This window comes from Macaca fascicularis, chromosome 6, assembly GCF_037993035.2.
Source record: "Macaca fascicularis isolate 582-1 chromosome 6, T2T-MFA8v1.1".
Lineage (NCBI taxonomy): Eukaryota > Metazoa > Chordata > Mammalia > Primates > Cercopithecidae > Macaca > Macaca fascicularis.
In genome coordinates, this window is record NC_088380.1 from 157,866,320 (window position 1) to 157,879,824 (window position 13,505).

General features: G+C 50.2%; 1 protein-coding gene across 24 annotated transcripts in view; it reads right to left on the reverse strand.

Moving 5' to 3' along the window:
- The window catches only part of TNIP1 (TNFAIP3 interacting protein 1), a 57,832-nt gene that overhangs the window by 16,863 nt on the left and 27,464 nt on the right, over positions 1 to 13,505 (reverse strand). For all 24 annotated transcript variants that reach the window (XM_073994612.1, XM_073994611.1, XM_073994614.1 and 21 more), the window contains 3 exons: positions 9,755 to 9,946; positions 5,179 to 5,273; positions 2,853 to 2,976 (listed from right to left, as the gene is read on the reverse strand). In XM_073994612.1, coding sequence (XP_073850713.1) covers positions 2,853 to 2,976; positions 5,179 to 5,273; positions 9,755 to 9,946 — 411 coding nt within the window. The remainder of the gene's footprint in view (positions 1 to 2,852; positions 2,977 to 5,178; positions 5,274 to 9,754; positions 9,947 to 13,505) is intronic.

Genomic DNA, 13,505 nt, shown 5'->3' on the forward strand with positions numbered 1-13,505 from the left:
AGGAATAACTGTTGCAGGTGGAGATCCACCAATGGACACTAAAATCAGTGAGTGAAAGTTTAAGGAAAAATAGAGTACTTGCATAGTCTCAAAAGTTGCTTCTCAAAAATAAACATTTATTAATTACAAAGGGAAAATTGGTCACTTGTTTGCAGAGAAACTTGAAAGGCAGCACTTGAGCAAGTGATGAAGGTTAACAGTAGTAAAACATTGACGTCATGTACCCCTGGCCTGCTGGATTGAGAAATGTTCTGCACACTCTGATGTAAATAGAACGCGACCTCCGTGAAATTCTTGCCAAAACACATAACCTCAATCTCATCATGAGATCCAATCACTTGTGAGGCATCAATCTTGACAGCAAATAAGCCCAAACTGAAGAACATTCTACGGAGTAACTTGCCAGTACAACTCAAAAGTGTCAAGGTCATGAAAAGCAAGGAACAACTAGGAACTGTCACAGACTAGAGGAAACGAGAGAGATGAGATAACTGAATGCAATGTGAGATCCCAGACTCCAAGCCGGCACGCGACAGGACGTGAGTGCAAATCTGGTGAAATCTGAATAAAGTCTGTAGTTTACTAAGTAGTACATGCCGTTAATTCCTAGTTTTGATCATTCAACCAGGGTTCTATAAGATGTTGCCATTAGGGGAAGTAGAGGAAGGGGATAGGGGAACTCTCTGGACTATTTTTGCAACTCTTCTGTAAGTCTAGTTATATCAAAATAAAAAGGTTTAAAGGTTAAAAAAAATGGCAAGTGCTGGAGTGAAACAGCAGACAAGGCCAGTAGTCCAAAGGGTGTGTGTCGACTCTATCTCCAAGTCCCTCTGTGATGGACACCAAGACCCTCGTCTTCTCTGGGCTTCATACAATGAGAAGCTCAAACAGAAGAAGTTTCTGACATTGTCCTGGACTTCTGACATTGTCCGCCATCATCCTGGAATCAGACTCTCTCTATTCTCAGCGTTCTCTTTCCCTCCACACTGCACCCCCTAGAGGCTTCGGGGAGGGCTGGGGGCAGAGCTTGCCCCCTACAGGCTCAGGCCTGTAAGCACACCATAGCACCAAGGAACAAGGTGAGGGGGAGCCCTCCATGGAAGGTCACCCCCTTTGAGAAAGGGGACAGACAGGCCTGCCCACTTGAAATCTGCGGCATCTTGGATGGGAGCTGTGCTTGGCAAAAAGGTCAACAAGTTACTGGGGAAGGAGGAAGCGGGTGGACTCCAGGTTCTAGGGTGGAGCACCCTGAACCTCCACGAGGGAGAGAGGAGTCCATGTGGAGTCAGCAGAGCTGGCTGCTGGCACCAAATCTCCCCTAAAGAGCAACAGCTAATGTTCACTGTTTATGACACTAAACCTACTTTACAAGCATTGCATCACTGAATCCTCACAACCACCCCTTGAGGCAGGTGTTACTATCTTCATTTTACAGAGGAAACTGAGGCCTAGGAGTCTTATATGACCTATCCAAGGCTGCAGTGCTGGTAAAAGGTGGAGCTAGTATTCTACCTGCATGCAATTCCAAGGCACACTTGTTGCCCCTCTGTAACACACACCTCTTATGGGACAGGAGACCCTGGGGCAGAAGGGCAAGTTGCTCCCACTCTCAGATAGGGCAGGAAGAGCATCTGGCTCGGGGCTTTCAAGGAAGATGAGTGGAGATTAAAGGGCACAGGAAAAGTAAAGAGACCTGCCCAGGGAATTCCACACCTGAGGCAGCTCAGAGAACCCAGGGCAGAACAACTGAGTCCACAAGTCCCTTCCACAAGATGGCAGACAAGGCAGGATCTGATGTGGGGAATAAAGGGAAGAAAAGAGGATCTCCATGGGCTGGGATTCAGAAGACCAGGGAAGAGCAGACTTTTGCCATTTATCAGCATGTTTCCCTGGCCGTACCCTACATCTGCCTGACAGCAGGTCACGCAGAAATCCTAATTATATGATGTTACATGACCTCCCCAAACCTACGGCCATCGCTACAGAATGGAATAATAGTCCCAGCCTTGCCTACTCTATATGTAGAGATGAGGCCCAAGTAAGATAATAGATTTGCAAGTCCTGGATAAACTCTACATTGCCACACAGTAATAAGAAATTAAGCCATTACGGTAATTACTACTATTGCATAGGTGTAGGGTGGGTTAAAGACACTGAGCCCTACTGTTCAGCTATTAAACCCCATTAAAGGGTGAAATTAAAACATGTTGGTAAAGAGTTGGGACTCAGCTCTGCAGCAAGGCGAATGGTAACAACTGGGCAAGCGGTGCAGAGTCTGCTCCTGCTTGGGACCTGGATGTGGCCAGTGCTGGGACTAGAGGAGGATGGGGGAGTGGGCCAGCCCTGCAGCATCACCAGACCACACCAAAACTGGCCAGCACCCTCCCCTGTCCACTTTAGAGGCTCCAGAGACACAATCCCAGGAGCTTAGCAGAATCCAAGGGAGCTTGCTCAACCAAACAACCTAATTCTGCCAGGGATATCAAAGATGTTAAATTGACTTTTGGGAACCACTCTCTAAGACAGACTTTGACAAACTGGAATGTGTTTAGGGAATGCACCCAGACTGAGCAAATAACTCAACACTGCCTTCTATGAGCAATGGCTGAAGGAACTGGAGTTATTTAGCCAGGAGAAGAGAAGGCTTATGAGGCCCACAGAGCCACAGTGACTACCAGCAGCCTCTAAGCATGGAGGTCAGGCCAAGTAAAGAAAAAAACATGTAACAGCTACAACCTTCTACCAGTGGCACTGGCTGCAGGAGGAAGTAGGCTCACTGTCACTGGAGGTGGTAAGCAGAGGCTGAGTACCAGCAACCAAGGATGCTACAGAAGGAATTTCTGACCACATACCTGCTGCTGTCCAGCCACCGCCTTCTTGCCTGCCCCTTCCATCTTCGGTGAGCCTGGCTGCCCAGACGCACCCTCTTTGTTGCCATTGCTCATCAATAACTTCTTGAGCTCCAAATTTTCCTCCCTGGGATGGAGGTAAACAGAGAAGTCACAACGCTGGCCCTGAGTTAAGAAACCTACAGGGTTCCTTAATGCTCACTGTCGCATGAGTTGCAGCTGAGCCCCAGGGAGTACTGCAGGATCCTGAAACCTGCCCTCAGGGAAAACCAAAAAGGGCATCTTCAGCCACCTTGCTCTCAATCTGTGGGCTTCCCTGGAGGCCTCTGATTGTCAACGGCAGGGTTTCCCCAGCTGTGGAATTTCTATGCACATCAGACCTTCAGGATAAATTAAATAACCCTGGATCACATTCTAGTGAGAAAGTGACACCCTTTCCAATTATCTTCACATTTCCTGTGTAGACCATGGAGACAGTGCGAACTTGGTGCTAACAGACCCTGGGCACTTCTCTAGTTACTCGCCAGTCTCCCTTGTTAACACAGAAGTGCAGGCTGCAGGCTCAGAGCCTTCAATGTGCAATGATACTTAGCCTGAATTTATTAACGTCCTTTCATTTTCCTTGTATTTAGAGTTATCTTCTATTTATCATAGATAACGCTGTTTTCCACTTACTCTGAAGTTTTTTTTATAATTTTAAGTAAAAATATGAATCAAATTAAAGTAAAATTCTAAGTAACTAATAAGGCAGGTGATAGAGGATATTGTAAAATTAGTGATTTTAGTCAGGTCTGACTAAAATGTTTCTTTTTTTTTTTTTTTGAGATAGGGTCTCATTCTGTCACCCAGGCTGGAGTACAGTGGCCCAATCTCAGCTCACCACAGCCTCGACTGCTCCTACTCAAGTAATCCTCCCACCTCAGCCACTCCCCACCTCCCCCACCACACACCCCCACCCTCTTGAGTAGCTAGGACTATAGGCACACCACCATACCTGGCTAATTTTTTTGCTACTTTTTGTTGGGGCTGAGGGAGGGGTGGTGATGCATTTCACCAGGCTGGTCTCAAATTCAAAGCAATCCTCCCACCTTAGCCTCCCAAAGTACTGGGATTACTGGTGTGAGCCACCATGCCCGGTCACCATTTCTTTATGTTCTATTTGCCAGCTGAGTTTCCACTTGAAAAGCCAATAAGTAAAGTGACTTTCCCAAAGTCATACAGGAAAGACTTGCATTCTTGCCTTCTAATCCGTGAGTCTTTTCCCCAGCTTCGGTTTTTGAATCCATGGATGGGGTCAGTAGGGCTATAAAAACCCCAAAACTGCATCCTTGGCCATCCAAAAGCAAATAAATTACACACTGATTCAAAATAACCAATGGCTCAGTAGTTAAACATTACTTCTGTGGCCATACTTAAGAAGTTTATATTCCTTCTCTTTCTGTTGATTCTAATAAGAAAAAGAGGAGGAGGAAAAAACAGTGGCAAGTCTTGTCTATAACAAAGGCCTTTCCTATATGTGCCTGAGCCCAACTGGCACCCAACAGATGACTCATCCCCCAAATTGTCCAGGGCCACAGTGCAGGCAGGAATTGTGGCCACTCAGAGGATGGAGAGCAAGGAGGCCCAAGTTCATGTTGTAAGACTCCAATCAAGTCCCTGCCTCTCCCTGGGCCTCAGTTTCCCCTCTGCACAGTGAGGGGTCTGGCCTGCATGATCTCCAAGGGCTTGTCAAGCCCTGACAGTCAAGATCAGTGTTTCCCAAGGCATGATCCTGGGCCTACCTCCGTCATAATCACAGAGACTCCTGGTGAAATGCAGGCTCCTAGGTCTTGCCTAAGACCTGTCAATTCAGAATCTTGCAAAGGAAGGAAGGGAAGGCATATAAACTTGTAATGCCTTTCCCTGACCCTCAACCCTCAGTTAAGTCTAAGCCCGCTAGTCCAGAGGCGGACCTCTGATGTTCTCAGGAAGACAGAGCAGGTCAGGATGGTGACCAGCAGGAGGCAGCAAAGTCCTGAGTCCTCTGGCACAGCCAGTTCACCGTTAACAGGGGAGAGAGGCGAGTGTTGGAGGAGGAAGTAAGTGCAATCTATGCTGATTTTCTTCCGAAGCTCTCAAAGCACTCTATATACTTCCCAAGGTGGCAAAAGGGCCAGAGAGAAAATACCAAAGGAGCCAAGGAGAAGGATCAAGAGACATAACCTCCAAACAGGGCTCTGGGCACAGGGCCCCGGAGCCACAGTCCTCAACCCAGGAATCAGTGCTGCACACCAGCCCCTCCTCCTGCAGCCCCCACTCCTCACCCCTTCTCTGAGGGGCCTGAACTTACCGCAGCCTCTCGGCAGCCTGATCCCGCTGTTCCAGGCCCTTGTCCAACTTGGCCTTCAGAGCCTCGTTCTCCTTCCGAAGCTGCTCACACAGGGTCTGCCGGCAAGGAACAGGCAGGGTGAGGGGAAGGAGGGGACACCTCCCAGGTGCAGGCGGAACTAGAGGACAGGGACGGGCTGCAGCCACTCCAGGGCCCAGCTCCTTATTCCCTTTGCCTGGCCTCACCCAATCCCTGTCTAAGGAGCTAAGCCACTTGGCCACCCACGTGTCCTCTCCCCTGGGAGCCAACTACAGAGAAGCCTGACCAAGAATCAGCGGTGGGGCCTTCTGCTTCTCCAAGACAGACAGCTCCATCCCTTCTCCTTCGTCCCTGCTCCCACTGCCGAGACCCCTGTTCCCCACCAGCCTCCCCTGGCTGACTTCTACTCTTCCTTTGAAGTCTTAGTTTAAATCTGTCTCCTCAGAGAAGTCCTCCCTGAATCCCCCATCCAGCTACATTAGGCCAACTCTGTTATCCTTGCTCACAGCCCCCTGCTTTTATGCTTCTCAGCACCTGTGACAGATACAGCTAAAGAACTGTTTGTGCTGCTATTTTCTTAATATCTACCCCCCTTACTCCCAATGAATTCCTGAGCTCCTGGAGGGCTGGGACCCCTAACCATTCTCTTGTTCACGGTCAGATCCCCAGCCCCCAGCTCAAAGTCTGTGGAAGGAACAACGTGACTGAACAGCCGAATGGACAAATGAACAGGCGAGTCGTGGGGGGCCTGGAAGACACATCAGTTTGCAGGTGTGAGAGGTACCCAGTGTTGCCAAGGGGAAAGTCAGAAGACGGGGCATTCAGTCAGGACCTCACTATGCCCTCACGCCCTCACAATGTGGCTGTAACACTTGGTTCCCTCCTCTACAAAAGAAAGACAACTGTTTCTTTCTTTTTTTTTTTTTTTGGAGACAGAGTCTCGCTCTGTTGCCCAGGCTGGACTGCAGTAGCATGATCTCAGCTCACTGCAACCTCCACCTCCCAGGTTCAAGAGATTCTCCTGCCTCAGTCTCCTGAGTAGCTGGGACTACAGGCATGTGCCACCACGCCTGGCTAATTTTTGTATTTTTAGTAGAGACGGGTTTCACCATGTTGGCCAGGCTGGTATCAAACTCCTGACCTCAAGTGATCCTGCCTCAGTCTCCCAAAGTGCTGGGATTACAGGCGTGAGCCACCACACCCAGCCCAGGGACAACTGTTTCTTCTCTGCCTCCTCTATAGGGCTGCTGAGAGGGACAGATGAGACAGTGAGAGTGGAAGTGTCCATGAACCATCAGCCACTTGCTTATGTGTGGGGACTCATGTTGGAAGCTCTGTGAACTGGGGATGAAAGAGGGGTCACCAGACTCAGGACCTCACAGGCTGCAGGGAAGGAAAGGTGCTGACTAGCAACGCTAACATGCACAGAGTTGTTCAATCTTTCCACAAATCCTCACTGAACACCCGACCTGTGCCAGGTACATGGCTGGGTGCTTCTTCATATACTACCTCACTGGTGCCTCACGACTTCCCCAAAGCTAAGTCACTCATCTCTATGTTAAAGGTGGGGAAACCAGGTAAAATGATACAGTCTAACAGGTGCACAGCTGCTAAGACTCATCCCTGGGAGTAAAACTCCATCTGGCAGACCCTACACTGGTGTCTCTTTCCCCTGTGATGAAAGATCAGAGAAGGGAGAGAGATGGTGCCCAAAGGAGGGGACAGTCTTTGAGCTGGGCCAGCACCAGGGCCATTCACTAAACAGCCATCTGCTGCCTTCCATCTCCCAGGCCCGTTGCAGGTAGATGCAATCATGTGACTAGTTCTGGCCAACAGAAGAGGTGCGGAAGGGACAAGCGTCACTCCTGGGTTGTCCTATGCACAATTCCCCAGTCTCTTCTTCCTGGTAGCAGGGGCTGATGTGGATGCTTCGTTCTCTAAAGGACACTGGAAGGTGGGGCCCCTTTCTCCCTGGGATTCTGAGGAACTGTGTAGAGCAGAAACAAACCCCTGCCACACGGAACAGGAGCGAAAACTTTTGTTGTGTAATCCAGGGAGATTTCAGAGTTGTTTCATTTCTGACTCACACAGGAGACTCTTGGGAAGGCTGAATGGAGGACACAGCCTTAAACTGGAGGTGGTTGGACAATGAGGGAGATGAGGCTCAGAAAACAGAAAACTGGCTGGGCATGGTGGCTCACACCAGTAATCCCAGCACTTTGGGAGGCTGAGGCAGGAGGATCACTTGAGCCCAGGAGTTCAATACCAGCCTGGGCAACATGGCAAAACCCTGTCTCTACTAAAAATACCAAAAAATTGGCCAGGCATAATGGCGTATGCATGTAGTCTCAGCTATTCAGGGAACTGAGGTGGGAGGACTGAGCCCAGGAGATCAAGGCTGCAGTGAGCTGTGGTCGCACCACTGCACTCTAGCCTGGGTGGCAGAGCAAGACCCTGTCCCCCACCACCCCTCAAAAAAAAAGAAATTGAAAAATTATTGTTGAGTCCATTCAATGCCTAGCAGAGAGCCTTATGCTATACCTGACCTTGAACATGTTTAGTGAACCAAGAAACAAATCAGTGAATGAATGAGGAGGAACTGGATTAATATACCTCCACCCAGGCAGTAAAAATACCCGAGATGCCATGTCTCTGGGTGAGGCCTCCAGGGAACAGAATGGCCTGCTCCTGGTCCCTAAGGGAAGGCCAGGACAAGGCCTCACTTACTGTTCTACCATTGCAGTCTAGAGGGCTGTTTCCTTGGAGTCTCTGGGTCAATGCCCTGGGTGCAAACCGGCCAATGCATAGAATCATCAGAGGTCATAAAGATCATCACCTTCCATCCAAGGCGCTACAAGAGCTAACCTCTGAGTTCATTTGATCATTTATTCTTTTGTTCATTCATTCATTCACCAAATGTGTATGAAGTAGCAGGAACTGGGATGCAACAGTGAATATAACAGACATGGTGCCTGCCCCCCTCAAGCTTACCTTCTAGCAGAGAGTATAAGAAAAAAAAAGAGTATAAGAAAAAATTTATTAAATAAAATTATTACAAACTATGATAAGAGCTAAGAAGGAAATAAATAGGGAGGGGCCTGAAATAAAGAATAACAGAGGTTGGCAGGACCCCTTTTAGGGGACCTGGGATCTATCCCCATCTCAAAGCTGAAAAGTGGATGCACAAAGTGCTCTCACCCCAGACACCTTCCCACCCTGCCCACAGCCCAGGCACTGTGCCAGGCTCACCTTGCCAGGGTTCGGCCTGGATACCTTGAAGCCTCACTGACATCTTAAAGGGGTTCCTTTCTCTCAGCCTGGCCCTCCAGGCCTCTGCCTCTCGTTCAGCCTCACCTCCCAAAACACCCCTCCCCTCCAGGTAGGATAAGCGTCCTGCGTGCTCCTCTGCCCCCACACTTCTCCTCACACTGCGTCTCCAACCTGGTTGCCCTTCCTGCTTTTGGCAACCCAAGGTCACGCAAGGGGGACTCCCCCTTCTGCCATCAGTGGGGCACTTGAGTGCCTGCTGACATGAATGAGACCATAGACCAGAGGTAGACCATAGACCATAGACCAGAGGGCCTGCAGGGAGTAAGGAGGCTTCAAGTCACGGCTCTGTCACTAAGGTGGCGGGCGCTCAGATCACAAGCAGTCCCTCAGAAGCCTCTGTATTGCCATCTTTAGAATGGTCACCAATTATAACTGAACACTTTCTTGCTGCCAAAGCCTGCAAGGCTAAGACCCTCCGCCCAGTGTGGATGCCCGTCATGAATTCCGAATGGGGACCTCTCTTCCAGCATGGACTAGGCTCTGGACCACACTGGGGGCATCCTGTACATGGCCTCATTTAATGCAGCAATCTAACCATGGAGGCACTCCTAGCTCATGTTACTGATAGGAACATTGGGGGACAGAGAGGATGAGTGACTTGTCCAAGGTCATGTAGCGATAAAGGGTCATACTGGAACCAAGGACCATATAACTCCAAGGTCTGGTCTGGCCTAGCAAGGAAATCTGGCCATTCCCCACAGCCCAGGGAAGCTTTTAAAAGGAAGTCAATAGGGGAGTCAGGTTGGGATGGTGGTCAAGAGTATGGGCTTTGGAATGCAAGAGATCGAGATTCCAATCCCAACTTCACCATTTATCAGCTAGGTGACCTTGGGCAAAAAAAGGGATGCTTCCCCACCTGTGAAGTGGTGAAAATGAGGGTGCCTACCCTGGGGGGAAAGGGGCATAACAAAAGGAGCTGACCTTTGTTCCCTCCCTTCCCATCCCTCCACCCTGCACATGAGAAAGAAAGGCAGGACTGCTGGGGGTATCCCCAACCATGACACTCACATTGCCCATCCCATATTTCCCCATTTCCTTCCTCTTCCTCATCCCTCCCCACAACTTCCTTATCCTGTTCATCACCCTGAACAAAAAGCCCAAAGTCTGCCCACAACACAGCCTTCAGAAGTCCCCACAGTACCCGTGGATTCCCAGGAGCGGGAAGGCGGGAAGAGCTCGGGGGGAAGCAAGCCTGCCTGTCTCGGGCCGCCCTCCCCGTGTGCCTCACCTGCAGGATGGAGGTGCGCTGCTCATTCTTGTGCACCTTGGATGCCAGTCGGTTGAACTCCAGGGCCATGCGGCCCAGGTGGGTGAAGAGCTGGCTGTGGTCCGGCTCCTCAGCACACACACTCAGTGTGGTCTCCAGGCGCTGCAGGTGCAGCATCAGGTTGCCGTCCTCATGGGGCAGGGGACCCAGCACCTGGAGAGGGAAAGGGCACATGGCCCACTCTTCACCAAGGCCTGAGTAGGCGCCGCCAGTCCATTCTCCCTCTGCTTCCTCATTTCTCATGACTCAGTTTCCCCCTGTAACCCCAGCTCAGCCCAGGGAAATTCTCCAGTTATGCAGGTTCCCTGTCTGGGGCTGACTCACAGGGCAGGACCCAGGACCCACAGGCCACTGGTGGCTCCACAGCAGCGGGGCCACCATCCTCCCACACACTGGGCCTTGCAGAGTGCCTGACAGTAAGTCACTTGTCTGCCGGACCTCAGCATCCTCATCTACCAAATGTCCGCACAACCCTTCTCTCCCTTCAACCTCACAGGGTTCTTAGGACCATGAATTGACCCCTGGGAGCAGCAAGCCCAGAGAATGGACATCACTGTACAGTCAGCCCTCCATATCCATGGGTTCCGCATCCATGGATTCAACCAACCACAGATCAAAAACGTTGTAAAAAAACAAACAGGCCGGGCGTGGTGGCTCACGCCTGTAATTCCACCACTTTGGGAGGCTGAGGCGGGCAGATCACAAGGTCAGGAGATCAAGATGGCCTGAGTGGTGAAACCCTGTCTCTACTGAAAATACAAAAATTAGCTGGGCATGGTGGCACGTGCCTATAATCCCAGCTACTCGGGAGGCTGAGGAAGGAGAATTGTTTGAACCAGGGAGTCGGAGGTTGCAGTGAGCAGAGATCGCACCACAGCACTCCAGCCTTGGCAACAGAGTAAGACTCTGTCTCAAAACAAAACAAAACAAAACAAACAAACAAACAACAACAAAAAAAACTGTATTGAACATGTACAGAATTTTTTTCTTGTCATTATTCCCTAAACAATATAGTATAACAAAATTTAGCATTTACATTGTATTAGATATCATAAGTAACCTAGAGATGATTTAAAGTATACAGGAGGATGTGCATAAGTTATAGGGAACTACTACACCATTTGACATAAGGGACTTGAGCATCCATGGATTTTGGTATCCTCAGGGAGTTCTGGAACCACTCTCCCATGGATACCAAGGGACATCTGCATATACATCCTGCAACCTCCGCCTCCTGGGTTCAAGCGATTCTCCTGCCTCAGCCTCCTGAGAAGCTGGGATCACAGGTGTGCACCACTACACCGGGCTAACTTTTGTATTTTAAGTAGAGATGGGGTTTCACCGCAACGGCCAGGCTGGTCTTGAACTCCTGACCTCAGGTGATCCACCCACCTCAGCGTCACAAAGTACTGAGATTACAGGCGTAAGCCACCGTGCCTGGCCTACATGTGTGTCTTCTGGGGAATAGTCCAAGCATTCATCAGCTTCTGAGGACCGAAGACTCAAAACCGTTTAAGAACCACAGCTTCAGATATTTCAGAAAATCCCAACTAGTACAGTATATAAGAAATAAAGCACACCGTGGGCAAGATAGTCCATTCCCTCTCTAGTCTATCTGGAATACTCCTACTAAAGACAATTGCCTTTGTTACACCAATTCCATACCCAAGGACCTACAGTGTTACCCTACCGCAGACGGCACTGGGCCCAGCTCCCCTGATGGGCATCTAAGGCCCTACAGCCGCAGGTCCCATCTGCAGCAGCATCCTGTTGGGCTCCCCACTTTACCCTGCCTGAACCCACACACACCAGGTCCGGTGCCTCTGCAGGCTTCACCCCAAGTGTCCTCTCTGCCTCTGCAAGTTCTGCTCATCCTTCCCACCCTGCCCATGGCTCAGCTCCTCCAGCAGCCTCCCAGAAACAGTTATGCGAATCACAGGACATCAGAGCTACAGGGAGCCTCAGAAATCAGACTGGGAAACCAAGCTACGGGGAGGAGGAACTTGCCCAAAGTCACCCAGTAAGTCAGAGGCAGAGGTATAATGAGAACTGAGGTTTCCTGACTCGCTATCCAGTGCTCTGCTGCACTGACCTCGCATTTCTCTGAACTCTGGAGGAATGGCAATGACTATAACCACAACTTCAGGCATTCCCTGAACACCTGTGTAACGGCGTCAGTGCCACATTCTAACAAGAGGAAATGCTGCTGTTTCAACTCTGCATCCATTCCCCCACTGCCTCTTTCCATAAAGGAGCTGAGGTGGCAGATGCTGCTCTATTTAGGGCTCATGCAATGCTTCCCATGCCAGCTACTTCTCCAGACTACAAGCTTCAGAGCACGGGGGGCCTGTGTTGTCTTGGCTCAGTGGCTCAGCAAAGACAGGGCACACCGTAGAGCTAATGAGGAACTTACTAAGTGAGTTAAAGTTATCGGTCCAAAGTCAGAGCGAAACGCTTTCTGAGCAGGGGATCCTGCCTCCATGGCCAGCATCTCAGAGCCCTCAGGGACAGAACAGGACAAGGGGACAGAAGGTTCCAGCAGACAGAACATAAAGAGCCTTTCTAATACTCAGAGCTGCCTGAGGCCGTGGTGAACCTCTCAACACTGAAGACGTGCTAGTTATCTAGACAACCACCTGAGGGGGCCTTGCACTGGGCACTGACAGGTACACGGGGCAACCAGTGAACACAAGCACATTTGTCAGCCAAACCTTTGTGAAGGGAGGCAGCAGGGATCAACATATCAGTGAAGAGCTAGAGCACTTACTGCTTGCATAACAACAATTAAAGAAAAAAACTTGGCCGGGTGCGGTGGCTCAAGCCTGTAATCCCAGCACTTTGGGAGGCCGAGACAGGCGGATCACGAGGTCAGGAGATCGAGACCATCCTGGCTAACATGGTGAAACCCTGTCTCTACTAAAAAAATACAAAAAATTAGCTGGGCGTGCTGGCGGGCGCCTGTAGTCCCAGCTACTCGGGAGGCTGAGCCAGGAGAATGGCGTGAACCTGGGAGGCGGAGCTTCCAGTGAGCCGAGATCACGCCACTGCACTCCAGCCTGGGCGACAGAGGGAGACTCCTTCTCAAAAAAAAAAAAAAAAAAGAAAGAAAGAAAGAAAAAACTTAAAAGTGGGAAGGAAGAGAGAAGGGAGAAGGTAGGAATTTAGGACGTTTAAAGAATCTTCCAGACTTTTCACAATGGTTCTTCAATAAGTCTGTCATTTTAAGAGAGAACAGAAGGGATATAGTTAGGATAAAGGCAGCCAGCATTGTAAGCTGTGGAAAGAGGATGCTGGGCAGACGCTCCAGAGCTGTAGGAGAAAGAGAGAGAGAGAGAGAGTGTGCGTGTGTGTGCATGCATGCGTGTAAGTGGAAGGCTGAACCTCCTAACTGTGTACTCCAAGAGTCTGCACAAAGGGTAAATCACCTGTCTTACAGGGCCCCGGGCCTTCCTGACCCTTCTTTCTCCCCCAGGGTTGGAAGCCCACAGACCCAAAGGGCTGAGTCATAGTGTGCGGAGGTGCCTGGCCCCTGGTAGAAGGCAACAGGGCTGGCAAAGAGCCCAGGCTTTCACAACGGTCGGGTGCCTGTGTGCCCCAAGTCGGGGAAGTCACTAGCCCAGGAATTTGCATATGTGAGCGAGAAGTACCCTCTGCTCCTGCCCCTCGTGCATCCCCAAGTGACTCCAGGGTACCTAAGAGATCTGAACAGGTT